This window comes from Gossypium raimondii, chromosome 9 (assembly GCF_025698545.1).
Source record: "Gossypium raimondii isolate GPD5lz chromosome 9, ASM2569854v1, whole genome shotgun sequence".
Classification (NCBI taxonomy): domain Eukaryota; kingdom Viridiplantae; phylum Streptophyta; class Magnoliopsida; order Malvales; family Malvaceae; genus Gossypium; species Gossypium raimondii.
In genome coordinates this window covers 31,652,208-31,679,062 of record NC_068573.1, presented here as the reverse complement: position 1 = coordinate 31,679,062, position 26,855 = coordinate 31,652,208, and the positions used below count along the sequence as shown (strand labels likewise).

At 30.0% G+C, this 26,855-nt stretch overlaps 2 protein-coding genes across 3 annotated transcripts; both read left to right on the top strand.

Annotated features, from left to right (window-relative positions):
- Positions 1-1,892: 1,892 nt before the first annotated feature.
- Positions 1,893-9,354, top strand: LOC105799013 (CBL-interacting serine/threonine-protein kinase 23). Of its 2 annotated transcripts, none has more exons than XR_001135436.2 (15): positions 1,893-2,493; positions 3,435-3,497; positions 3,688-3,759; positions 3,885-3,992; positions 4,088-4,168; positions 4,482-4,535; positions 4,621-4,746; positions 5,204-5,293; positions 5,464-5,583; positions 5,670-5,795; positions 6,223-6,339; positions 6,498-6,578; positions 7,273-7,329; positions 7,444-7,518; positions 8,325-8,342. XR_001135436.2 is itself a non-coding variant. In XM_012629323.2 (15 exons), the coding sequence occupies exons 1-15, from the start codon at positions 2,314-2,316 to the stop codon at positions 9,155-9,157; spliced, it is 1,368 nt and encodes a 455-aa protein (XP_012484777.1). In that variant the 5' UTR covers positions 1,901-2,313; the 3' UTR covers positions 9,158-9,354. The 2 variants fall into 2 exon arrangements, 1 of the variants encoding a protein (XP_012484777.1); XM_012629323.2 differs by lacking the exon at positions 6,498-6,578 and adding an exon at positions 9,138-9,354 and having other exon boundaries at positions 1,901-2,493; positions 8,325-8,403.
- Positions 9,355-10,512: 1,158 nt separating this feature from the next.
- Positions 10,513-12,360, top strand: LOC105799011 (E3 ubiquitin-protein ligase BOI). Its single transcript, XM_052620753.1, has 2 exons — positions 10,513-10,665; positions 10,793-12,360. Exon 2 carries the CDS (start codon positions 11,713-11,715, stop codon positions 12,274-12,276), a length of 564 nt encoding a protein of 187 aa, XP_052476713.1. The 5' UTR covers positions 10,513-10,665; positions 10,793-11,712; the 3' UTR covers positions 12,277-12,360.
- The last annotated feature ends 14,495 nt before the right edge of the window (positions 12,361-26,855 follow it).

Below are 26,855 nucleotides of genomic sequence, written 5' to 3'. Positions count from 1 at the left end.
AAGATCATTTAACTACAAAAACAATATAATGGTTTTGCTTTTAACTTAATGGGTAAACATTTATCAAAACGACAAAGTTTTGCCTTTTAACTTGATGTTTTTAACTTTTAAATTTAGAAAAGGTAAACATTTATCAAAACGGCGTAGTTTTGCCTTTTCTTATTCGAATTTTTGAATAACTCGAATTGTGTAAATCATATTCGAGTTAAACCGAAAATTTTGATTTTTTATTTGAGTTGATTCGAATAATTCGATTAACTCAAGTAATTCAAACTATTTAATTTAAAATTTAAATTTTTTATCAAGCTTTTCAAATCAAATTGACTTTTATTCACCCCTAATAACAAACAATCAATTATTTCACTTTTGAATATTTGTTTTTCTTCCGTTTTCACCATTATCTTTACATAAATATCAAAATTCATCTCTAATTATCCATGAGAGCTATGGTTTACCCAGCAAAATAGTTATAGAGTTAATATTTTTGGCTTAATGAAAAATTTGACCACTAATGTTTATATGTTTTGTCAAAATTGCTCTAATTATATTTTTGAGCTTTTTTTTACTGTCAACTTTTATTATTTTTTCAAATTATCTTTTTTAACAAATTTGATAAAAGTAAAAATTTAACTGGATGATGTGGAATTTCATATGTGGAATATTTTAAAGATATATAATTTATTACTTAGATAACCCAAGAAAATAATTACATGTGGAAAATAATAAAATAAATAATTCATGAAGTTAAAAAATAACTCTTAATTTAAAGAAATGAACATAATTATCTAAAAAGATTTCAAAATGAATGCACACATTTAGTATTTTCGGTTTGATTTATTAATTATATTTTTGAAGCCTCTCAGTAAACAAACATATGCATTTATTTTGAACCATTTTTTAGACAATTACGTTTACTTTCGTAAATTAAGAGTTATTTTTTAATTTCATGTATGATTTATTTATTTATTTTATTATTTTCACATGTAACTATCTTATTGGATTACCTAAATAATAAATTACATCTCATTAAAATATTCCACATCATCCCGTTAATTTTTTAACGATACTTTCATCAAATTTGTTAGAAAAACAGTTTGAAAACTATTTTTTATGTTAAATAGTTTAATATAAAAACCATTGATGTATGAATTGGTTGAGAATTATATTTTAAATATAATTTTATTTTTATTTATTTTAGAAGATCAATCATTTTTGAGTAAATATATATTGTTGTCAATCATATTATCTTGATTTTAGATAAAATGGTAAAACAACAAATGGAGAATATAGAAAAATTATATTAAAAGAAATGAAGAATGGAGGAAAACAGAGAGAGAGCATAAAAGAATGGAAAGTAAGAAAAATAAACTTAAAAGAACATAAAAGAAAAAAAATTAAATTGCTCAAAATGAAAAATATAGGGACTAATTGTAAAATTTAACTTAAAATTTTTGTTTGAAATGGTGATTTAATGTGCCAATTCAGCTTACCGTTACACTATTGACAGCAATTAATGACTCAATGACTAAAATGTTATAACATGATAACGTAAGTGACTAAAACGTAACATTTTAAACAAAAGTGACTAAAATGTAACCTAAGGTAAACAAAAGTGACTATTTTTGCAGTTTACCCAATTTCAAAATAGATATAATATTGACAAAAATATTAACCTAGAATTTTAAACATTAAGCCGTCTTTCTTTAGCTCCATTCCTAATTTCCTATTTATTTTCTCTCACAATATATATATTTTTTATTCTAAAAAAATCATATCAATTTATTGAAAATTTGAACACGTGGTTATATTCCTTCTATAAAACTATACCCTAACATTGGGTATTATAAAAGTATTTATCTTTTAATGATTTGTTATTTTCCCAATAAATAATCAAATAATTTTATATTTTTATCAATAATTTATTATCTCAAACCCAGACAAAAACCATGGACTAGATCCACTCTCTGGTTCGATTTTTACAATCTAATCTCCCACCTTGAATTTCGTGCAAAATCAAAATCCCTAATTTCTTCCCTTTTTTTTTTTTTCTTTTTCCTTTTCGATTTCTTCGATTTCATGGGCACCATATCTGATCCCATGGCTACCAAATTTGATTTCTTTCGTCCCATGCTATAAATTTGTTTCAATTTATATTAGGATTTTGATTTTTTTCTTTAAAAAAATGGTGGCTAAATCTCGGGTATGGCAGCCATGCAAGAAGAAGAGGTATTTTATCAATAGCAAGCTTTAGGAAGTGGGGGAAAATAGGGAAAAAAAATTAAATAATAAAAAAAAGGATTTGTAGAGACAACGATGGCGACTCGCAGTAGCGGTTCGAGTCGGACGTGTGTGGGGAAGTATGAGTTAGGGAGAACGTTGGGAGAAGGAACGTTCGCGAAGGTGAAATTCGCGAGGCATTTAGAGACGGGAGAGAATGTAGCAATTAAGATTCTTGATAAAGAGAAAGTTTTGAAACATAAGATGATTGCTCAGGTACTCTTTTTAAAAAATAATAATAATTCCAGTAATAAATCTCTTTATTTGAAATTGAATGTTATTAGATAATTTAGGGTTTAGGGATTTCTAGATAATTTAACAAAATCATTGTTTATCAGTTACTTAGAATGATTTTTGTAATTTTCATTTTGATTGGTGATTTCTTATTTTTATTGATTTTTATCCTTTTTCTTTGTTTTTTTTCTTGTGACTGAATTATGAATTGTGAGGAATATGATGATTTAGTGATTGGTTGATTGAGGAACGGACAATACATTAAAAACAAAGCAATGGAGCTTTTAATTCAAAAAAGAAAAAAAAAACCAGGTCAACTTAATTTGTGCCCAGTGTTTTATATTTTTGAACTATTAAAAAAACTGGTTCATTGTTTAAAATTCTGCACTTTTTCTAGAGTTTTTGCGGAATAGAAATTAGCTTGCAAAAGAAGGTATAATTCAACTTAGTCAATACAAGAGAATTTAGTTTATGTCTTTTCTTTATCGGGTTCTATTCCCCTCAATGCTATGTTACTCAACTCTGTGGTGAGTTTCAGATATGGGTATGAGTCTGACATGGCTTTGCTAAACTTTTTCTAAGTTCCTTTGTTTAAGTGGAGGATCAATCCCCCATACTCATTTCTAAATATTTTTTGAGCACATGTGTGGTATATACTTTATTTTAGGGAAAATGAAGAGTCCGGATAACATGTCCTCCCGTTTGGTGGCAATTATACATGTTTTATTTGTGAGCTTGACTTAATTCTGAATTGAGATTAACTTCTTTGAATGTCTCTCATTTGGTTGCTTAATGTTTTACCCAAAAAGAAGAAAACTATTCTTCAAAATAGTATTAAGCGATGGATTTGTTTTACCTTATGAATCTTATTTATGTTTTACCTTATGCATGCTACATTTCTTCTTTTCTCTTTTCCTTTGCAGATTAAACGAGAAATTTCAACAATGAAACTCATCATACACCCAAATGTCATCCGCTTGTATGAGGTTTGGCACGAAGTTTTACTAGTTTAGTTACTTTGTTGATCTCCATGCATTTCTTCCTTGCTTCTCGTTTGCTCTCGTTCAAATCTGACTTGCATTTTGTCAGAAGAAGACTCCACTTGGGTTTTAAAATTTATTTTAAGTATGGTAAGGCTATATTTCTTGGTAACTTCTAGCAATATTCTTGGTACAGGTGATGGCTAGCAAGACGAAAATATACATTGTTCTGGAACTTGTGACTGGTGGTGAACTTTTTGACAAAATTGTAAGAAATTTGTGTTTACTCTTGGAATGTAAAAGTGCTTCAGGAATCAAATCTCAGTTGTGTATCAACGTTTTAGTACCATATATTAATCTGGTTTTTATTGTCTTGTTATCTTCCTCTGCCAGGCAAGCAAAGGGAGGTTGAAGGAAGATGAAGCTAGAAAGTATTTTCAGCAGCTTATTAATGCTGTGGATTACTGCCATAGCAGGGGTGTTTACCATCGAGACCTCAAGGTACGGTATATATTTTGTGTTGATTAGCTTCTTGCCTATAAACGTTAAATATATAAATTTCTTGAATAAGCATAACTGTGTTGTGTAACTTACAGCCTGAGAATTTGCTGCTAGATGGTAATGGAGTTCTTAAAGTTTCGGATTTTGGTTTGAGTGCTTTACCTCAGCAAGTTCGAGTGAGTTTGTCTTATGAAATCTCTCTCTCTCTCAATGATAATCTTTACCCAAGATCTTGTATTCATTATGGAGCTTTTATGACTGCTTGCTCTGTCCTATTCCCTTTTTCACTTTAGTGAAAGATGACTTTGTCCCCACTTTGCATGTGTGTGGTTTTAGTCTTGCTTGGGTGCTTGAATTTTGTTGGTATCAGAATCCCATAATTTCATAATATTTGGCCTACCACATTGGTGGTGAGCTATTTATTGGGCAACTTTTCATAATATGCTGATAAAATATTTCAGAATTGATTATCTTACCCTTTTCATATAGGAGGATGGATTGCTTCACACAACATGTGGAACACCAAACTATGTTGCTCCAGAGGTATACTGCTTTTGTTGCAAAAGAGATTCTTCTTCTTTATGTTCCATTAGCTTTTCTTTATTGTTTTTGTGATATCTATTTTCAGGTGATCGACAATAAAGGCTATGATGGAGCTAAGGCAGATTTGTGGTCATGTGGTGTGATTCTCTTTGTCTTAATGGCTGGTTACTTGCCTTTTGAGGACTCCAATTTAGTCTCTCTGTATAAAAAGGTGTTTGTTCTGTCTGTTTCCATTTTTTAAAATTCTTTTTTCCTTGTACTTCAAAATTAACACTTTCGCGTATCAACTGTAATGTGTTATTAGCTTATTACGTCATCATTTGCATATGTTACGTATCAAAGAATCAAATGTGTTCATATTCTGGAAATCATCAAATTTCTCCTAATAAAGATTAATCTGGATCCTATTGTTAGCCATTCTCCAATCTCCACTTCTTCAATCAACAGTGTTATTTAAATGTATAAATTAAGAGATTATAATCTTAGTTATTGGTGATTGCATTGTGGTAGTTGTAACTTGTAGCAGGTAGGACAGTACCAAGGGAAATGTCAATCAGAAAACAAATATGCACGAAAGAACGATGCTGATCGGTTAATTTGTAGTTAACGTTTTGTGTCTTTTAAATTTTTAAGTTCTTTCTCTAAATGGGTTTCTAATGTGACTGCAGATATCTAAGGCTGACTTCAGCTGTCCTCCATGGTTCTCCTCAAATGCCAAGAAATTAATTAAGAGAATCCTAGACCCTAATCCTTTGACAGTAAATTCTTGTCTCTTCCCCTTTGCTTGTGCATTCTTTAGTTCTTCCTATTTTATTTTTTTTCCTGATGGTATTTTTTAAAATACAATTTGTGCCTGAAGCTAGCTGGGATTGTTTTAGTTGTTTGGTTTTGGATACAGTTTTCACTCTATTATTTGTGATTAAACCAGAGGATAACCATTGCTGAGCTTCATCAGAATGAGTGGTTTAAGAAAGGATATATACCAACTAGGTTTGAGCAAGTTGATGCTACTCTTGATGATGTGGATGCCATTTTTGATGAATCAGGGGTAAGAATTGTGTTTTTCGTTTTTGGGAAGTGGTTTCGTGGTGTTGTTGAAATCGGATGAGTCAGTGCACATGATTTTGCTAGTAGGATTCTCGAAACCTTGTTGTCGAACGGCGAGAAGAAGGGCCTGTACTACCTGCTACCATGAATGCCTTTGATCTTATCTCAACATCTCAGGGTCTCAACCTCAGTAGTCTGTTTGAGAAGCAAATGGTATGTAATAGCTGTTTATATCCGACTTATTATGTGATAATATTTTGATTTACCTGGTGTAGTGAAGGTCCCTTGGTTGGTAGTGACATTAAAAATTCCTCAAATAATTTTCTTCAACTAGAGAGTTGTCCGTAAATGATTTTAACCATTTTAAAGCATGCAGTACATATTTATCTGTCATATTCTTTGTTTATTGCTCCTTTCTAGCTTCTACTGAAATATAGTTCTGGAGGATGCATCTTTTTATATTCACTATTTGTTTATTGCTCCTTTCTCTATTTGTTATATTCACTAATAAAAAAGGTGTTGAATATCTGATTGGATATGCAATGTAATTGCATAATTTGGGTATGTCTTGGAATGTTATTCGTCATCTTGTTATGTAACCTTGAAAGGTAATGCGGGTTGCAATTTCTTCCGATTGCAGGGCCTTGTTAAAAGGGAAACAAGATTCACATCAAAACGTCCTGCTAATGAGATAATCTCGCAAATAGAGAGAGCTGCTATGCCCTTGGGTTTTGATGTGAAGAAAAATAACCACAAGGTTTAATCTCTTGCCAACCTCTGCATTTTTTACTTCTAATCTTCCCAAGAAATTTAGATGGACAAATTTGTGGTCAATGTTTAAATGAAAAGAATTAGCATTCTTCATGCTTCCTTATCAGATTTTATCATTTCTTAATAACTTTGTTACCTTTTCAGTGTTAGCCATGGTCCTATATTTGATGGACACTGATTGAACTAGATTCAGTTGTGATTGGTGCTTGTTACCAACTTCATTTGGTAATGATTGTTTTGATGCCAAGTTCTTTCTCATTGGATCTGCATTAAGCACTTAAGATCTATGTTACTTGGATGGTTAAAATATGCTATAAGTCCTTGTACTCTTTGTAAATTTGGAATTTAGTCCCTATACTTTTTTTTCTTGGAATTAGCCCCTTTACTTTTCTGATTTCAAAATTCAAGTCCAATGATTAATGCCATTAAACTTTTTTCTGTTAAATTTGATGGTGTAACATTTTGAAATAAAAAAAATACTCACTTGGTAGCTATGTAATTAAAAAAATTGTTGTAATGAACCTGAATTTGACAAAACAATTTTTACTGTATTAACATTGGACCTACATTTTTAAGTAGAGGAACTGAATTCTTTAAAATAGAAGTAGGACTAAATTTCAAATAGAATATAGGGACTTGTAACAAATTTTACCTACTTGGATTTGAGTGAGTGTTGTATACGGGTATGTGTTTGACACGGATATGGCATGATTTTTTTCCATATATCTGGAGGATCCTTGGAAGCCATATCTCCATACCCATGTGTCGGGGCAACATAGCTTCAAATTTCTTTGTGCCTTGTTGGCTGAGAAAGAAAGATTCATATGTAAACAAGTTAATATGACATATAATCTCTTCAGATCATCGGAAGTTAAGTCATTCTCTATTTCTGATGAATTCCCTTTCTTTTTACCCTCAGATGAAGCTTCGTGGAGAGAAAACTGGACGCAAGGGTCATTTAGCTGTTACAACAGAGGTACCTCTGAGTGTAGTTTAAGTTTCACCTTAATTTAAAGTTGTTTAAACATGGTTGTTGATAATTGGGTTCCGTATCTACCCCGACATTGCTTTTCTTTTTTTCCTTTTCCAGGTTTTTCAGGTGGCTCCTTCTCTTTGCATGGTTGAACTTCGAAAATCTGGAGGGGATACCCTGGAATTTCACAAGGTATACACTAAATGTTAATGTGCTGCCGTATTATTTACTTACGAAAATCCTCTCCAATTGAATATAAATTCTAGTTCTTTAGGTAGTTAGTGCCTATGTTACTTGGACTTAGGGATGAGAGTTGAATACGGGTATATGTCGATAAGATTTTCCATGTATTTGGAGGATATTATTCACACACCAATGTGGGTAAAAGTACTATGGAGGCCCCTGTACTAGGAGTCAGATTGCATTTTGCCTCTCTACTCAAAAAATAAGTAAAGTAGCCCGTGTACGTTAAATCAAAGAGCAAAAGGTTCTTTTCTGTTACAATTTTCATCCATTTGTATTGTTAAAAACTAGCGTGACTGATGGAATAACCAAACAATAATAGTGGCGTGCCACATGGACCTCATGCTGAAGTATGAGGATCAGTTTTTAACACTAGAAATGGATAGAATTTTTAACAAAAGGATCAGTTTGCCTTTTGATCTAACATATAAAGACTAATTGGTCCATTTTTTCAGTAAAGAGGGCAAAATGCAATCCGACTCCAAGTATAGGGGCTTTCATGGTACTTTTACCCACCAATGTCTGAATGTGTGTTGGATATGGGTACATAAAGAAAATGAGAGTCAGAGTAATATAGTTTCCCGTGGTTGAAAGACCATGGTCACTTTTATCATGCTAAGCATGTCAATTGGTGTTCCATTGATTGCAATTACCCTCGAGTTTTATATTGTTTTCTTTTCCCTTGTTCATTTTCCCCCTTTTGGCTTTAAATTACCATGTATTCACCATCACATTTCTTAATCTTGATTCTACAGTTCTATAATAATCTCTCCACTGGACTAAAAGATATTATTTGGGATACGACCTCTGAAGGAAAATCGGGTGAAAACAGTGGTAAGTATAAAGAGTCATATTTTGGTGTAATTGTTGGCCATATGTTTGTACCGCTTCTGTGTATGTTGGACACTGGTACTTTAGGAAAATGAAAGGAGTAGCATAGAATACGTGAATCTCTTTCGAATTGTTAATTACTCGTCCTCTTATGTTATCTGAATTCTTCATTTTTTTTCCTTAAGCACTCATGTTATATACTTGTTTTCCACGCATATTAAAGATTATGTTCTTTCAAATATATATCTGTTGAGTGGATTTTGACCTTTTGGGGCTGTCAAACCTCCTCAACATGTCAGTATTTTTCCCGGGTTTAGTCGGGACTTTGTCTCCCAACTTTGTGGACAGCTCAAGTGCCTTGAGAGACGGTGAACTCAGTTTCTTGTTGGGATGGACCATTGGGGGGGGGGGGGTCAAGCCCTACAAATGGCAAATGTCCACTATTTCCATTATAGTTGGCCACTTGCCCTGCATGGTCTATCTTGACGAGGCACTCCTGCTCTGTGAAACCATTGCCTCTCAAGGCACTAGAGCTTTCCCTTGAGCCAGAAGATAATCTCAGCTCGACTCAGGGACAATACCGACCTGTTGAGAGGGTCCAATGGCCTCAAGAGGTCAAAATCCCCTCAACAATATCTTAGACTGAACATATACTTGTATCCGATACTTCAATACTCGAGTCCTGGTAATACATAGGAAATGATCATCTCTCATTGTTTCTCTTAAACGAATTGCAGCTGCGGCAGGCTCCTCATAACCGCCCCGACGACAGGTGTTTCCCAAAATGCGCATTGGTTGCTATTCAAAGGGGAATTCTTTTTATTTATGTATATTTTTATGTTGGTTTGTTGAATGCTTGTAATAAAGTTGTGTATTCAATACATAAACCCCAATGTAGATACTTACATACATTAATGTTTTGAAAATTGTATAATATAATTTGTTTTTCTTTTTGAAGTATATACTTTCACTTGGGATAAACACACTCACAATCTTAAAAATAAATTTTTATTAAATTGATCGCGTTAAATTGTTTTTAAATCAAATTGTGATTATAAAAATGGTACAATTTGATATTTTCATTCAATTGTAATATAATCTGATATGCCCATTATCTGGCCAGAATGATTATTAATTTATCAATTTATTTAAACAGTTGTTGGGATAAAATATTGGATAAGAATCAATTTGCAGAAATTAAATGTACTTTTCATTCATTTTGGTTGATGGGGTTGGTGGTGATAGGATTACGTGGCAGATATGCCGCTTGTCTGTTGCTTTGATTCAAATCACACCCACCTCGTTTGATACACCCCAAAGGCAATACCACAAAAACACACGCGACTAAAATTTTATATAAAATTAGAGAATTGAATTTTAAATACGAAAAGACCTAACCATATTTTAATCTTATTATCTCAACCAAATTTTATTTCATTTTTACATCAAACTTTAATACATATATTTTTCATTTAAATGTGGGTTTACCATAATTTATTTTAATTTTTCAAAAAAGTTTATGTTTGAATATACATTAATGAGTCTCATAAAACTTTAAATTCAAAACCAGATTTTAGATTCAAGTATATTGAAGATAAACTTTAAGGAAAATATTAAAAGTAAATATTTTTTTAAAAATACATCATATGTATACCAAATATTAATTTAAATTCTATTCACTATAATATAATTTAATCAAATTATAAATTATATTGTTAATTAATTATTGATATAGTGAGAAATGATCTTCAATTAAACATTAATTTAATTGGAAAAGAAGTAAAAGTCCATTCTTATATTTTTATATAAAATTATAAAAAATTATTTAAATCCAGAAAAATATCTACACAGTGAAACTTGAACCTAAGCCATTATTGCCTCCAACCGTCACATAAATTTTTTTATCTGCGATGTAATATCTAAACGATATATTAAATTCTTCATTTGAGTTGATGTTATGGGTTCCAATTCAATTGAGAAATTACTTTAAAAAATTTTATTTTTACGAAGTAATAACTATTATTTTAATTAAAATTATCTTATAAATCCTCCACCATATATAATTATACAAATTCACTTTCCCCATCTACTATAAACCCAAAGTATAAAATCCCAATTCATTGAGGGACAAACCCCCTTAGTTCATATCATATTCATCTTTCTCTTATCAAAGCAAAGCAAAAAAACATGCAAAAACCTTGCTCCAATGGCAATTGAATCCCAACACATGAACCAAAATTTGCCTCCTCAATTAATCATCAATAGGTAAATGTACTTCAAAAATAACCCACCTCCGTTCTTCTTCTTCTTCTTCTTCTTCTATTTTTTTCCCCTCTATTTTAAAAAATTGGGTTTTATTTATTTATTTATTTATTCTCTCCTTTTTGAGCAGATATTTTATGAAAACAAATGAAGGAATGTACAAAGATAATTTGATGGATTCTTGTGTTCCTTTGCAACAAGCTTCATTTGCAGAGCTTTTTGATCCAATTTTAGCCTCAAATTCAATTGCTGATATGGGAATGAGGAGAAGACCCAAAGATTCATTCATCAATAATGCCTTTGGTTCATCAATGTATCACATCCAACTACCTCAACTTGATGGATTCATTGCTCAACATGTAAGTTTTTTCAACGAAGAAAATAAGAGTGATTTAATTATCGTTTTAGTCCCTCTACTTGTTGAAATTTGGATTTGATCTTTGGTTATTTACTTGCTCTTATAATGCTAAGCTGATAATACTCAAGTATACATGTAAGTTCTTTCAACAAGTTTCAATGAAGAAAAAACAAAGAGGAGGTTTAATTGTGGTTTAGGTCCCTCTACTTGCTCAAATTTAGATTTTATCTCTTTAATTTAGTATAATTTGGTTATTTACTTACTTTTAAAATGTTATTAATAGGTCTAAACTGATAATATCTAAGTTGTTGAGTTTTTTTAAAAAAACAGTTGATATGTAGGATGTTTTTCCTAAGAGGGTAGAATTGAATTATAAATTTTGAAAGAATTAAATACAATTTTATCAATGTATTAACTTAAAATTTTACAATTTTATAGGATTTAAACTATAAATTTACCATTTTTGGGATGGGGCAAAATTAAAATATAAATTTTGGATGCCAAAATGCATTTTATTTTCATTATATTAATTTAAAGTTTTGCAAATTCTAAAGGGGGTAAACTAGAAATTTACCATTTTTAGACCTCTGCAGATCATGTAACTATAGGATAGATGAGCAAATTATGTCAAACTAAAAGGATTAAATCTTTTAAATTTTAGCATAGTAAAGGGACTAAAATAAAAATAACCCATGGGGGAATTATTGAATTTGCGGGCTGAAAAAGTGAGATTTGAAGTTGAAGAACAAAGGGAGAATCAATGGAGAACATTGATTACATTAATCCAAGAAAGGGTTTTAAAGCAATTAAAGGCAAAAGATGAAGAGATTCAAAGAATGGGGAAAATAAATTGGGTTCTTCAACAAAGGGTGAAATGCCTATGCGTCGAGAGCCAACGGTGGCGAGATTTGGCGCGAACCAACGAAGCGGCGGCCAATTCATTACGAACCGACTTGGAACGAGTCCTGGCGCACGCCGGCGAGGAACGGCTCCGTGGGATGAGCGCGGCGGCGGATGATGGCGGAGAGTCTAGTTGTTGTGGCAGCAGGGAGGAAGGATGGCGCGAGGTGGTGGTGCCACCGTCGGGGGCGGCGGTGATGAGAAAGTGTAAGAAGTGTGGGGAGGGAGAGGCGAGTGTGGTGTTGTTGCCATGCAGACATCTTTGTGTTTGTAGGATGTGTGGATCCGCCATGGTTGGAACTTGCCCTGTCTGTCATTTTATTACCAATGCTAGTGTTCATGTTAACTTGTCATGAAACTAAATTTTTACTAATATAATCACGTGTAAATTTCGATTTATAAAAAAATTATATTAAAAGCAAATGCATTTTATGTTCAAATCTCAATCAAGTCTTGTTTTAAATTGATTTTTTTAAAATTATATAAAATATAAAAGACAAAAACACATTTAAAATATACTTTATAAAAAGAAGGGTTAATTCCACTATGGTCTTTAAATTATGATCCAGATTTGAAATTAGTTACTGAACTTCTAAACACGTTAATTATATCCTCAAAGTATCATTATTATATCAATTAGGTATTGTCGAGGATATTTAAAACATGTTTTAATGACATTTCTAATGTGTTACTACAAAAGAGATAACAATGGCACTATCTTTTATTTAAACATATTATATTTAAGTTATTTATATGATAAGTGTAGACATACTTAAGTTTTGATCAACGTATTTTAAATATACACATTAAATCCGAGCATTTATTTTTAAGTATTATGCTTATAGAATGATATGATTAATAGAACATATTGAAACTTAAAACTTGATTTAAAATTGGCGTAGCTATAAATTTAGCTCCTAACATTACTAAATATTTCATTTTGACCTTTCTTTTTTTTTTTTAACCTTCAAAATTCAATTAAATTGCCTTATTTCAGACAGAAAACCAAATTGAATTGTTGAAATTATGATGACATTGACGTGACACCTCACGTGATAATCTGCACATACTTAACTGTTAATGTAAATAAGTTTTTTTGAATTTTTTTGAAATTTGTTGAACTTTTAAATACTTTAATTAATTTTTCAATTTTTATGAATTATCTGTGGACTGCCACGTGAGTGGTCACATCAATACTGTTAAAATTTTAATATTTCAGTCAGTTTTTCTATCCAAAAGAAAATAAATTGACTAAAATTTGAAGGTCGAGAGCCAAAACAATAAAAAAAGGAATAAAAATTAAATTGATAAAAATATATAAACATTAAGGACCAAATTTATCATTATACCTTTAAAATTTGAAGCTTGAGGACATTTTTTACAATTAACCAAATATTATCTATGAAAAGTCACATCACCCAATCAATGTCTTAGGGTGGTAATGGAGGGGTAGGAGAGATGCATATTGGTGTATTGTCCCATTTACTAAAAATGATAAGATGCTTTCACAAGTTTGACATAAAAGAGAATAAGGCTCATCTCTCTCTCTCTCTTTTTTATTTTTTTTATTGTTTTTGGACAAACATGGCCACATATGCCAACAACAAAGTGACATTATAGGCTATCAAGACAACCCCATTAGTTCATCATCCCACATGTTTTGCCAACCCTAGGTTACTATCAAACAAGTATGAACATGACACATTAATCACCCTATATGATTTTGCTTTTTTTTTTTTGACATTTTTTATGTCCGTTTTACTGTTCATGTTCGGGGTCCGTAGCTATCTCTCTCAATAATGTCATCTCTAATATGTGAACTTTTGTCTTCCTTTGGGAATACAATGTGTCTTATCATTACACCCAATACTTGTTGTTTTACTTTTGTTCTACCAAGAAACCCATGAAATATGAAAACAAGTTGTGATAGATAGAGATATAAAGAGAATCATGTGTTGATTGTTAAGACCATAAAAATTATATAAAAACTCGTTATGTTAAATTATCAAGAACAAAAAAAAAAAAAGCCTAATATATAACTTTTGCATGCTAGCTTTAATTTCTAATCAATCCATCATCAATTAAAATTAATTACTACATATTTAATTTATTTAATAATTGAAGCCTAATAAACTTTAACTAAAGATCAATTTTAATTTAAATTAATTTTTATAATAATAAATAATAACATGTAATTATATTTATTATATATATAAAGTTGGTATTTGCAAACTTTAAAAACTCAATGTATATCACTCTATTTGGGAATTTTGAGGCTTGCCATGGGTTTACACATGCATATGGATTTAGCATATATATATATATATATATATATACCAGTGGAGTAGAATTGAAGCTAGTTCCATGGTTGGATGAAACTACAAGAGGGATCAATAAAAGTAGTATTAAAGTGTAAAATATATTAGTAGTCCATGATTCATTCTTACTCATAATATGAAAAATTATCATTTTTTAAAAACAATGTGTATATAGAGAAATATAAATGACTAAACTTGAATAAATATAATAACATACAAAGACCTAACACGACTCCTACCTAGTTTGCCCAGCAAATATTTTTATTAACAAAGATTTTTTATGATCATTTTTATTAATAATAGAGTGATTGTCAATGAGGTGTAATAGGTCAATTTGTTCGATCCATTTTGTTAAACTAAATAAAATAGAAAGAAAAACAAAATATTAAAGTTTAGCCCAAATGTCCATTTACAAAAACCCAATATTAAAGACCCTAGCCCAACCATAACTCAGCCCAAATGGCCCAACACCAGAATACACAGCAACAAACCCTAGCAGCATTCAGACCCCAGCGCCGTAGCAGCTCCTCTTGTCCGCGCGGGCCAGGCCTCTGCACTCACGCGAGCCTCCGTACGCACGCGCCCGCGCACATCCTTACGTGCCACGTCCACCTTCCGTACTCGTACCTGCAACGCAACAAACAAGCAAAAACGAGCAGAAATCGACAGCAAAAAGGGAAAAGAAGAAAAAGAGCGAAAGGCATTTTTCTTTTGTAATTTTCATTTTATTTTTGGCTATATAAGGTCATTTTTTAGCGTTTGTAAAAAAAACCCCTCACACACGCATACTGTATCAAAAAAGAAATCAAAAACAAAAGATCAGTTTTTGAAGGTGGTACTTTTCTTCTTATTTTCTTTCTCTGCGTTTTTGGTGTGGTTCTTTCAGTTTTTATTTTTTATATACATATAGCAATAAGGAAAAATGGAGGAAAGGAGAAGGAGTTTACCTTCGTGGGTGCACCGATGAAGCCTTTCTTCTCCTCTGGGCGAATCGGAGTTGACTGGGCAAAGGCCTAGAATTTGAAACGGTAGAGAATGAGGGAAAATGGAGGCGGCGTTCACGTTTCCCCTGCAGTTTCAAATGAGCACTTAGCTTTACGTTTAGGTTTTTTTTTTGTAGGTCTTAAAACGTTTTCAAAAACGACGCCGTTTAGAAGCCTCCGACCCGCGCGGTGACCCGACCCAAGGGAAGGATCCGCGCGTTCTGGGTCTGAAAGCCTATTTGCGCAATTGGTCTCTCTGATCTTGCAGGGTTTTTAAATCGATCTTTTTTTTTTCTTATTTTTTGCCCCTGCATTTTGATATTGTTTTATTTCGGTCCGCTCACTGCGCTGCGTTTTGCGGGATGGATTAATTTCCCTTATGACCCCTCTTGGTTATCCGCGTGTTCAATGGGGTCCGCACCCTTGGTTTATTTTCGAATTGACTCTTAAATTTCAGTCTTGATTGCGAATTAGTCCTTCTGAATGTTTTATTATTATTATTATTATTGTTGTTGTTGTTGTTGCTATTATTATTATTACCACTTTGTATTATTAATAATATTATATTTGATTACATTTCTACTTACTTATTCTATATATAATTATTACCTTATTATTTATCATCATTTCAAACCTTTTATCTCATACCCTTATTTAGTTTTACAGTGAATATTGTTTCATTTTCTTCATATTAGTCTAATCTGATATACATCCTTAGCAACTTTTATTTTATAATATTCTTTTAAAATCCATTTTTATATATTCGCATGTAAACATTACGTAATAATATTCTTATACAACGTTATTTTGTACATGTTCAATGTTTACATTAAATTATTTTCATTATACGTACATACCTATACGATATTCTATGGACTACAAGTTTTATAATTCACTTAATTTTCTCTCTCTCTCTCTATATATATATTTCTTTCTTTCTTTCTTTCTTTCTTTCTTTCTTTCAAATTCTCTATTTTTTATTTATTTTACTTGTTTTAACTTTTTACACCTACTACATCATATATATAGTATTATCTATTTTGGTTATTTCAATTTCTAGTATATTATTTATTTTAAATTCTTGTACATACTTTATTAATTTACAATTTCCATTTCTTTCATGTCATTTGTTTTAGTTATTTCAAAACTTGTACATTTGGTTTGCATTTGTATTAATTGGCTTTTTATTAGTTTTGAATGTTGATGTTGATATTGGCATGATGTACAATCGAGATCATTGTTGTTATATTTGTTTGTTGTAGTATTCATCAATTATTCATTATTCCTTAGTGTACGCTTTAGTCTACAAATTATCATTGCGCGTTGTACACTATTATACAATTTTTTTTATTCATTCAAAATATTACAAATTGCAAAGTTATTTCATTCAAAAACTTTCAAGATAAAGCAAAATTTGGTATTTGGGATCTTCAAAAGAATTGAGCCCTAATGTATTGGGTTCCAATCCTTCTCGTCGAATCTAAATAATCGAGATTTTTTTAATCAAAACACATAAACAAAAACTCATTCTCGGGAATTCGATATGTTGTGTCCTAACTTATTGGATACGACATATTATGTTCTCGAGACGAGGATTCTTCTAACAAATAAAAAAATAAAAGCAATATTCGATATTTAAGAATTTTGTGAAATCAAACCCTAACTTACTGGGTTTTGATTCTTTCATTTGACCTCAAATAATTGGATATTCTTCTCAAAATGCACAGGTTTTAAAATCAAACTTAAATTTTGAGGATTTGAAATGTTGCACTCTAACTTACTGAGTGTGACAATTTATTTATTTGAAATAAGTGAGTCTTATCATCCAATTCATTTTATTCAAGATAAAAGGATCGTATTTTAAAATCTTTTCAAAATTTCGACTTTAAGACATTAAACAATCAATTCGGTACCAATTTTGGTCGTCACGAGGGTGCTAACCCTTCCTCGTGCATAACCGACTCCCGAGCCTATCTTCTCAAAATTCGCAGACCTAAAATAATTTTCAAGGTGATCCGATCACACCTCAATAAAAGATCGGTGGCGACTCCAATTTTTATTTTCAAGTCGACAACTAAATATTTATTTTCAAAAAAATGGTTTCGACATGAGGTTTTAGTTGTATTGGCAATGTTGAGGTTTTAAAACTTTTAAACATCTAAGTCTAAATCCATGTGTAAATCATTTTCAAATTTAAAAATTCATAAATAATAAACCTGAACGTTGCGTTACATGGAGGATCACATTCCCCTAGCCTATAAATAACCTTTTGGGTCATTTTCATTTCCTTTGAAGATTACAACATCAAATGTGTTTTAGTGCAAAATCAACTCAACACCCATCTTGGTTAGGTTGATTTTATGTCATGTCTTTTTAAAGTTCTTTTTCAAACATTAAAGTCCTTTGTGACAAACGTAACTCAACTACCCAACATTAATGGTTATATAGTGGATGTCTTTTTTTTCTCATTATATATTGTGATACTCCATTGATGTTGTTCAAGTGGGTGCACATCACATATGTATGTACATGGAAGATTAAAATTCTATTCTATTCGTCCAATTTCATTTAGATCAGGTTGGGTTGGAAATTTTATAATTACAGTTTGTTTGGATTGAATTTTATCAATCAAATTATTTTATTTAAATTTAATTATTAGATATTTTTAACAAAATAAATGGGAATTTTCAAGGTTCTAATTGAAAAGTTAGAAAAAATGTAGACTTCGAGTGTAGGTGAAGAATCAAGATTATTATGGAATATATGTGTTATTTGATAAATTAAAAATTAAATGACGTGTTTTTGATATCGAATTTAATATATACTAAATTTGAATTATAATTTTTTGGAATAATAATAATAAATCAATTGTGAATGCAAAAATTAATTTTGGAAACTATTCATTTTATATTTTATCCTTAATTCTATTGTATTTTTTCTAGTAAAATTAATTTTTGAATTATATATTTTAATTTTAATATAAAAACACCTAATTAAATTAAAGTATTAAATAAAAATTAAGCATTGTATTATGTATTTTAATCTTTACTCAAACTATTGTTTACCCTTTTTTCGGTTTTATTTTATTTTTAGTTTTAAATTTTAAAAGTTATGTAGTAACCTTTTACTTTTTTTAAAAATATTTTAAATTATATTACATAAGATTTTGCATGTCATTTAATGATTAAATTAACAATTTTAATAATAGAAGGACATGATTAATATAATATTAATAATTTAAAGATAAAAGTAGAATGTTTTAAAGTTTGAGACAAATTTAAAATGAATGTCATAATTCAAGGATCTATCATGCAATTAACTCTTACTTTTTTAAGATTGGAACTAAGTACGTCCTTGTGACTTCAAAACCTTTTGCTACATTAAGCAATCGATTTTTATTTTGTATAAAACTATTTATAGCTATTGAATCCATATTTGTTCATACATATTTCAAACCATTCTTTTTGAATCTATATTTTTTCTCCTTCTCTAAATTTATTATATACACATTTTACACAAATTATAACCTCCCCAACCCGGCCTAGACGTTAGATCCGAATTCGGAAGATTACATTGACCACTGAAATGGCTCGATAAGCTAACGAAGTTTATAACATAGTCGTTTTAAAACATTTGTTTATCTTTAGAGAAAACTTATTCTATTTTTAGAAAAATTAAGCGTTTTACCTCCCATCTCATGGGATAATACAGTTAATCCAAAACCGGTTGATTTATAAATTATCTATTCATTTAAAAACTTATTATTCAACAATGCAGAGAAAAAGCAATAAAAACGTAGTTTTAATGAAACCGTGCTTCATGCATTATAACATAAAATGAAAACTCATGTTTTAATAGCCTAAAAATACCATGCATGCCCTAAATAAATCTAAAACTAAGTCTTGTGCCACAGTTTAAATACAACGTTACAATTCTTAAATAACAGGAACTATAAATAATAATGTGTAAAAATAAAAATATTAATAAAACTTCAATCTGAGCCGAGCCCTCCGATTTAGCAATTCCATTTCCTAACCTAGTAGGTTATTTGTAAAGATGTAAAGTGGAGAGGAGTGAGCTAGGAAACTCAGTGTGAGTTTGTTCATAAGAAAACCGAAACAAAATCGTAGGCAAAGCACGGAGGTTAGCAATTCTGATAATAATCACAATCAAAAGCACTTTAGATTAACAATTTATCATATAGCCACTTCATTACATTATTTCAGATAACACAGTTTCAAATGCATATGCTAATGTACGACAATACAAGTTCAATTTATCAGAAAAGACCTACCCAACTCCGCTACACACCTCACTTATGAGTTCCCCAAAACTCATTTAGCATATCACTTCGGATTGTGGATGAACCACCGTTGATTTGCAAATAACTGTCACTTGTTGTGGATACACAACGTAATTGCAAATAAAAGTTGTCACTGAATTTGTAAAAATTGTGGGTAAATAACTAGTATTTTTAGATAAAAACATTTGCAGCTAAGCTGCGACTTGATTCAAGATCAAACCACAATTTGTAGTTACTATCATTTATTGTGAGTGCACAACATATTTGCAGATTAAACAAACTGCCATTAGGTTTGTGGACAAGCCACCACTTGTTAGCAAATTAAACTGCCACTCTTCCTCCGTGCGAATTATCCCTCCCCATGCAATGCTATATGGCATACCTTATAACATAATAATGCAAAAATCCGTAGGCATGCTTAACACTTATTCCGTTCAACACTAGCAATAGACATGTTCATCATGTATTCAGCGGGGCGACAACAGTGTTAACACTCACAATTTATCAATAACACTTACTAGTAGGCATGATTAATATCACTTATTTATTCATATCACCGTAGTGGTTCAGTTAATCAATATCAATAAACACATTATAACAATAACAATTTAGACATATAAATTGTGAATTTCCGTATAAACACTAATGCAAAGATCAATTAAATGCACAAAAACTTTTAGGAACAATTTAGGGATCAAGCAGGGACAAAAGTGAACAAAACATAAATTTCTGGGCAAAACTGTAAAACATGGGGCACATAGCCGTGTGTAAGGGTTATACAGCCGTGTGGTCAGGCCATGCAACAGACTGTAATCGTGTGGAAATTTTCAAATTTAAGGGGAGACCCCGTCGTATGGCAGGCCGTGTGGCAGACTGTAACGGGTCCTTCAAACGACATTTATACATGTGTTAAAATTTGTTTTCCAAGATTTAATGTTATTAATGAAAGATTCCTCAAAAACCGTGAAAGATTAACTAATTGATTTGAAAGATTAATGCCGAATAGAAGTCCTACGAAATTTGGGGTCTAAATGTTAGATTGAGATGTAATTAGAGAAAAAGGACTAAATAGTTAGGGTTTTCAAACTTTGGAGTTGCATGGTAATTTCCCCTTATTTTGTCGAAATAAAATTGAAAGAACCTTAGAAATGGGGCGGCTACAATTAGGGGAAGGAGCAAATATTTAACCATTAACCTGTACCCATTTCTTAATAGATTTTACTCCAAAAAATATTTATTTTAGTGTGATTTTTCATCCTAATTTGCTGAAAATAAAAAGAGAAGAGTGACTTCAACTTAAAACCTAACTGCATATCCATCAAATCTATTCATTTACTTAGTTAATTATTTCAACTAAATAATGTTTTAAAATATAGAATTGCATTTCAACATTTTATATTAACAAAATATTTTGCAAAAAAAATATAACATATCATCCAATAATAAAAAAGGATATTAAATTTATTCGTCTAATATGTATCTTTTTTTTTATCAAATAGAGTGCCTCCTATTAAGACAGAACAAGGAAAAAAAATCGAAAACCAATCTAAATCGAGGTATTTGGACGGTTTATGGAATGCAAGTTTAAAAATCGCTTGAAATCGAATTCTATTTTTTATTTAATATATATTTAATTTAATTTTTTATTATATATAAATAAATATTTTATATTTAAAATAGTAAAAATAATTTAAAGTTTATTGTTTTTAGAAATATTTATAGGAAGGACATTAAAATTTATCAAATAATATTTAAAAGTCATAAAATAAAATTTATTTTTTAAAATTTAAAATTAAAATTAATACTGAAAAACCGAAAACCGAAAACCGAAACAAACTGAATTAAATTGAATTATGATGGATGGTTAAAAAAATTTGAAAGACTTAACTAATTGATATCACTCCTACGTCATACATAGCATGAGTTTAGAACTAGTTATATTAATAAAGCTAAAGCATTCGCATTGCTAGTAGAGGCCGTGATAGAGGGATAGATAGGGCCTTGACCCGGAATGGTAAAATTTTATTTTGCCCTTTTTAAAATTTAAAATTTAGTTTTTGGGTCCTTCAAAAATTTATAATTTAATTTTATAAAAATATAAAATTTTATGTGAATAAAAAAATATGATTGATTTTAACTCGGTGAATAATTTATAATTCAAATCTAACCCTTTCAAAAAAATATATTTCCAATTTCTCCCCTAACGGCCGAAATAGTGAAATAAAAGAGTCTAAGTCGTGAGACCCATCATAGTAAGTGGGCTGGATCAACAGAAATTTGGCTGAAAACCCTAAATAAAATGGTCAATCTATGAGCTCTATTTTCATTTACACAATTTTTATGCATCTATAATTCGGGTATAAATATTGGGTTCAATTACATAAAAATCAAACTTTATGTACCATATTTCAAGTTTAATCAAATTGATGTACAAATTTTAGGTTCATCACTAAATTTTTTTTTTTGTTCAACGGTCTTAGACTTTAGAAGCATTTATGGATTAGGTTGGGTTGGGTCGGGTTCAAATTTAAAATTAATTTTGTCCTAAATTCACTCATATTTGTGAATGGTTAACTCAAATTTATTTAGAAGTACTCATATATTTTTAATTTATAAAAATATAGTTGTTTTTATTTCATATTTAATAATTATATGATATCTTTTACTATTATTGTATATTTTTCTTTTATTAATTTTAACTTTAATCTCATTATAGGTTCTTATCATATCTAAGGGTGAAACCATAAAATTCTTTTAGGGCGGGCGAAATTAAATTGTAATTTTACGATAGCAAAATGCAATTTCACAATTTTAATAACCTATATCTTTATAATTTTGAAAGATAAAATCAAATTTTTATATTTTTAGGGAGACCAAGATGTAATTTTATTTTTACTAATTTAAAATAAAATTTTAAATGACCTAAATAAAATTTTTCATTTTAAAGGTGGTCAGGGCCCTTGCCAGCCCCTTAGTTTTGCCCGTGATCATATATGTTCTTTTTTATACACCGAGAATAATACACTTCAACGCATTCGAACCCACATTCCCCGTACTAGCAACAATATCAATATTAATCGAATTAAGACTCTTTCAACTCTTTTCATATCATATAGATTATATATATATATATATATATATATATATTATAAACTTGAAAAACAGCAAAGCTGGGTAATATTAAAGTCTTGTCATAAAGTTGATATAAAGTTGATGTTTTGTTTTTGGTTTCCGAGATGCAAATAATTCAGAAATGTCCTCTTGTTTTTTTGAAGCCAACACTTTAGGTTCCAATCCAAATCCACAAGTGTTTGTGCCTGAATCTAAGGCTTCACAAACTTCATTTTTCGTACCTTTCCCTTTGCTTTCTAGTACACGGCAATGGATTTTTGGGATTATTTGTACACGGAGGAGTTTGGGGCGTGTCACGACGGTTCATTCGGTCCATAATCAGGATGAACGTGGTGTTGTGTGGCAGCCAAAGATAATGTTAGGTCTAGTATAGCTTGAGGCAGGGACGAATCTAGAATATTGTTTTTAGAACCAGAAATAATTCTTTTTAGATTAAAACATAATTTTATAATGTATTAATTTATCTTTAATTATTTTTCAATGGATTAAACATAATTTTCTTTAGGGGTAAAGTACAATTTTATTAAAAATTAATTTTTAATTTAATCATTTTATAGGGAACTTAAATAATAATTTTTCATTTTCACCTCCCTCAGATTCGCCCCTGATTTGAGGTGATTGAGTTTTTGGCGAGAAGGTTCTCAATAGTTGGTCCCTTAGCCTCTCTCATTGGGCCTTAGCTTATATATGCAGGCTCTTATATCAAGGCAATATGTTTTGTGTTATAATTAAGTTTAGGTGAGCTGGTAGTCCGTATTAACAAATCGGCCCACTTGATGCGGATAGGGATTTTATTCGGGATCTTTTCGGGTGAGGTGTGCTCTCACTTGTCGGGGGTTGTTCTGCGAGGTGTTTCCAAGCAGAGAGTTATGTGGGGCATTGAGCATGGTGTTTAGAATGCGATGGGTTCTCAATGTGTCTAATGGAGAAGTGTAACAAAACTTAAGATTTAAGGTTTAGAATTTTTTTCGTTAAGACTTCACAACCATTGTCGCAATGGTTGTGTTAGATTCAAAAACCAAACCAAACTACTAATCAACTATAACAAAAAGTTTCAAACAAGTGAAATGAAAAATAAAAGTACGGTAGATAGTAGTGAGCAGTGTATGGTTTAGTCCAATTTTTCTACTCATACCCATTCCGCTCAGATCCAACCTTGAAAAGGTCGTTTCATTTTCAATTATTACTTATTAGAAATATGCACGAGTAAAATTGGGTTGAGTTCAGATCAAACCTTCATTATCAGGGTACACAGTTACTTGCACTCAGCTCGACTCAAAATATAAATCTCAAATTTATTCCAAACCTATTATATTTATATAATGATTAAGCCGAGTTCATTTAAGTATGTCTATATTATTTTTTATTCTTTATAACTCTGTTTTTTACTTAATACTTATTAATTTTATATATTTTATTTTATTAACTTTTAAAAGTAATTAATTTGATTTATCAATTATTTTTAATATAATTCATCATCAATAAGTATATGAATTGAATATAATTTATTCATAATTAATTAAAAGAATATTCCCTTATCAAATAAGGAGAGGATAATTAAGAATATTTAATTAACATGCTTAGCATAATGGTTCTAGATTAATCATTTTAAGCAATTCTTTTTAGTAGAATTACAATGGGAGCATATTTATTTTACCCACTTTCTTTTTATTGTTTCCTTTTACTTTATTTTTATTTAAAGTTATAATGACATCTTTGGTATCTAATGAAGTTATCATATTCTTAACGTCTTCATTATTTATTTGTTTGTTTTGTTTTATTTGTAACAATTTGATGTTAATTTTAGTTACGTTTTACAGTCCATGCTTAGGGTTTGTAGCTACCATTCCAACAAACGTTATTTTCAAGATTCCAATATACGTACTTTTTTTGGGGATATAATGTACTTTACAACTGCATCCAATACTTGTTGGTACATTGACAATGTACTTCTTTTTATTCCATAAGGAGCCACGTGTCTCTTTTTTTTTAATATTTTGCTATATCCTTATAGGACACTTGTCAACTCCTAATCCTGCTTGTGGAGTTTAAAAACATCATTGACAATATACTAAATGCACACCTGCTTATGAAGTTTTTGTTTTGATACAATACAAATTAAAACACACCCACTACACTACTATACAGATAAATTTGTTGATCCAACTTTAATCTTAGACAGGAAGGGACTCACTTTATCTTTTAGCATTGAAATTGATTTGGTTCATAAAATTAAGGGGCATCAATTTTCTTTACATCCACACAATTAAACAAAGGATTGGGTTACAAACTAAAGATTATCCTAAAATAATAATAAATAAATTTTCTCTTTACCTAGATGAGAATCTTTGGTTTGTACATGTATGCTAATCAAAAGGAAAAGGTGCATGCATCTATATTATAATCCATGTGATTTTGGGACACTAAAAGCTTTACAAACACAAGTGTTGGTATTTTAACCCTTAAATTGTGGAGAAGTCAAAGATCTTCAATAGTAAACCAAACATAATTTTCTAATTTCTATAAAACTAGGCTCTTAGGACCCTAGTCTGGTTCAATATTCAATTTAGTATTGATAATTTTTATTTCTTTGTAATTTGATACTTTTAGTTAAGTACTTAAGTTTGACTTCACTATCCAATTTAGTACTTGATTTTTTTTTGTTGCAATTAAATATCTATGCTTTTTTACTAAAGCATAAGTGTCAAACATTGGTTAGGCCACATGATGCCATTTGATTTAAATACCAAATTAAACATTAAAGCTAAACTCATGTATCAAATTGAGACAAAAATTTAAATATTAAATTAAAAGAATTAAACATTGATATCAAACTCGAGTACCAAATGAAGTATTAATCTTTAAAATGTTGGATTGAATAATTAAATAAAATTGTTTTATTTATTTATTTATTTGTTGAAGTCATTTTACTTGAGAATGTAGAAAAGAAACCTGTCTCATTGGTGTCGGTAGAGGCAAGGGACCTACGAAACCAGCAAAGACAATATAGTAAAAAAAGGTTTATTTTGTTTAAGTCCTTTTGTTATGCTAAAATTTAAAATTTAACCTTTTACTTTAATTTTAAAAAGTTTAATGTTGTTTGATAATGTCATTTGTAGGTCCAGATAATATAGCCATTTGCTATCATCAAAGTGGTGATGATGTGGATTTTTTTCTAAAAAACCATAAGAATTCATTGACTTGTTAGACATGATAAATTGAATTTTCATGTGTGTCTAACTGTGTGTGTAATCAAATAATAATAAATCCACCTATTACTAACCATGTTAACAAATATTGATTTGAACTTACTAGAAATATTATAGTAAAATAAAAATTTAAACCATGTCAAATTACAATAAAATAATTAAATCTCGAAATTTAGCTTAAATTTAATAAAAAAATAGAACTTACGAATATATTAAGTAAAACTATATATAATATTAAACACGAGAGTTAGGAGAGATGACAAGGGTCTCTCTTATCTTAACCAATAGTCGAGGGTTTGATTTTTGCCTTAAATATGAAATAGCTTTAAAACTTGTGGCCAACATCTATCCCTTTAATAGGCTTACAGAATGCAGAAGATTAGTTACTGGGCTCACTCCGATAAATACTTTGAGAAAAAAAACTACATATAATACTTTAGACATAGTTATAATTAAGGGTGAGTGTTCGACCGAATCTAGTGAAAAAAATTCGAGTTGACGAGTCCTATTTTATTCGAGTCAAATTAAAAAAATTAATTTTTTTGAATCGAGTCAAATCGAGTAAAATTATTCGAGTTAAATTAAAAAAATTAAACATGCCAAATTAAAATATTGTTACAGTATAACTAATTCCATGTTAGAGCACTTTGACACCATATATATTTGAAATTTTTAAAAACAAAATAATAAAAAATATTTTAGCATGAAAAACTTGAATAATTAATTAACTTAGTTAGGTCCCAAAATTATTATTCTAGAATATTTTAATTTTTAACTTTCTTTATATATTTTTTGAATATTTTATAATTTTTAAAAATATAAATTTTGAAATTTTATAAATATTTTAAAATTTTGAAAATTATTTTGATTTTTTTTGTAATTTTGTTGAGAGAAAGGCTAATTTGCTTATTTTGAAACTTGACAGGGACCAAAAGGATATTTACACTAATTTATTATTCAAATTATTAGAGTTATTGAATTGTAAACCTC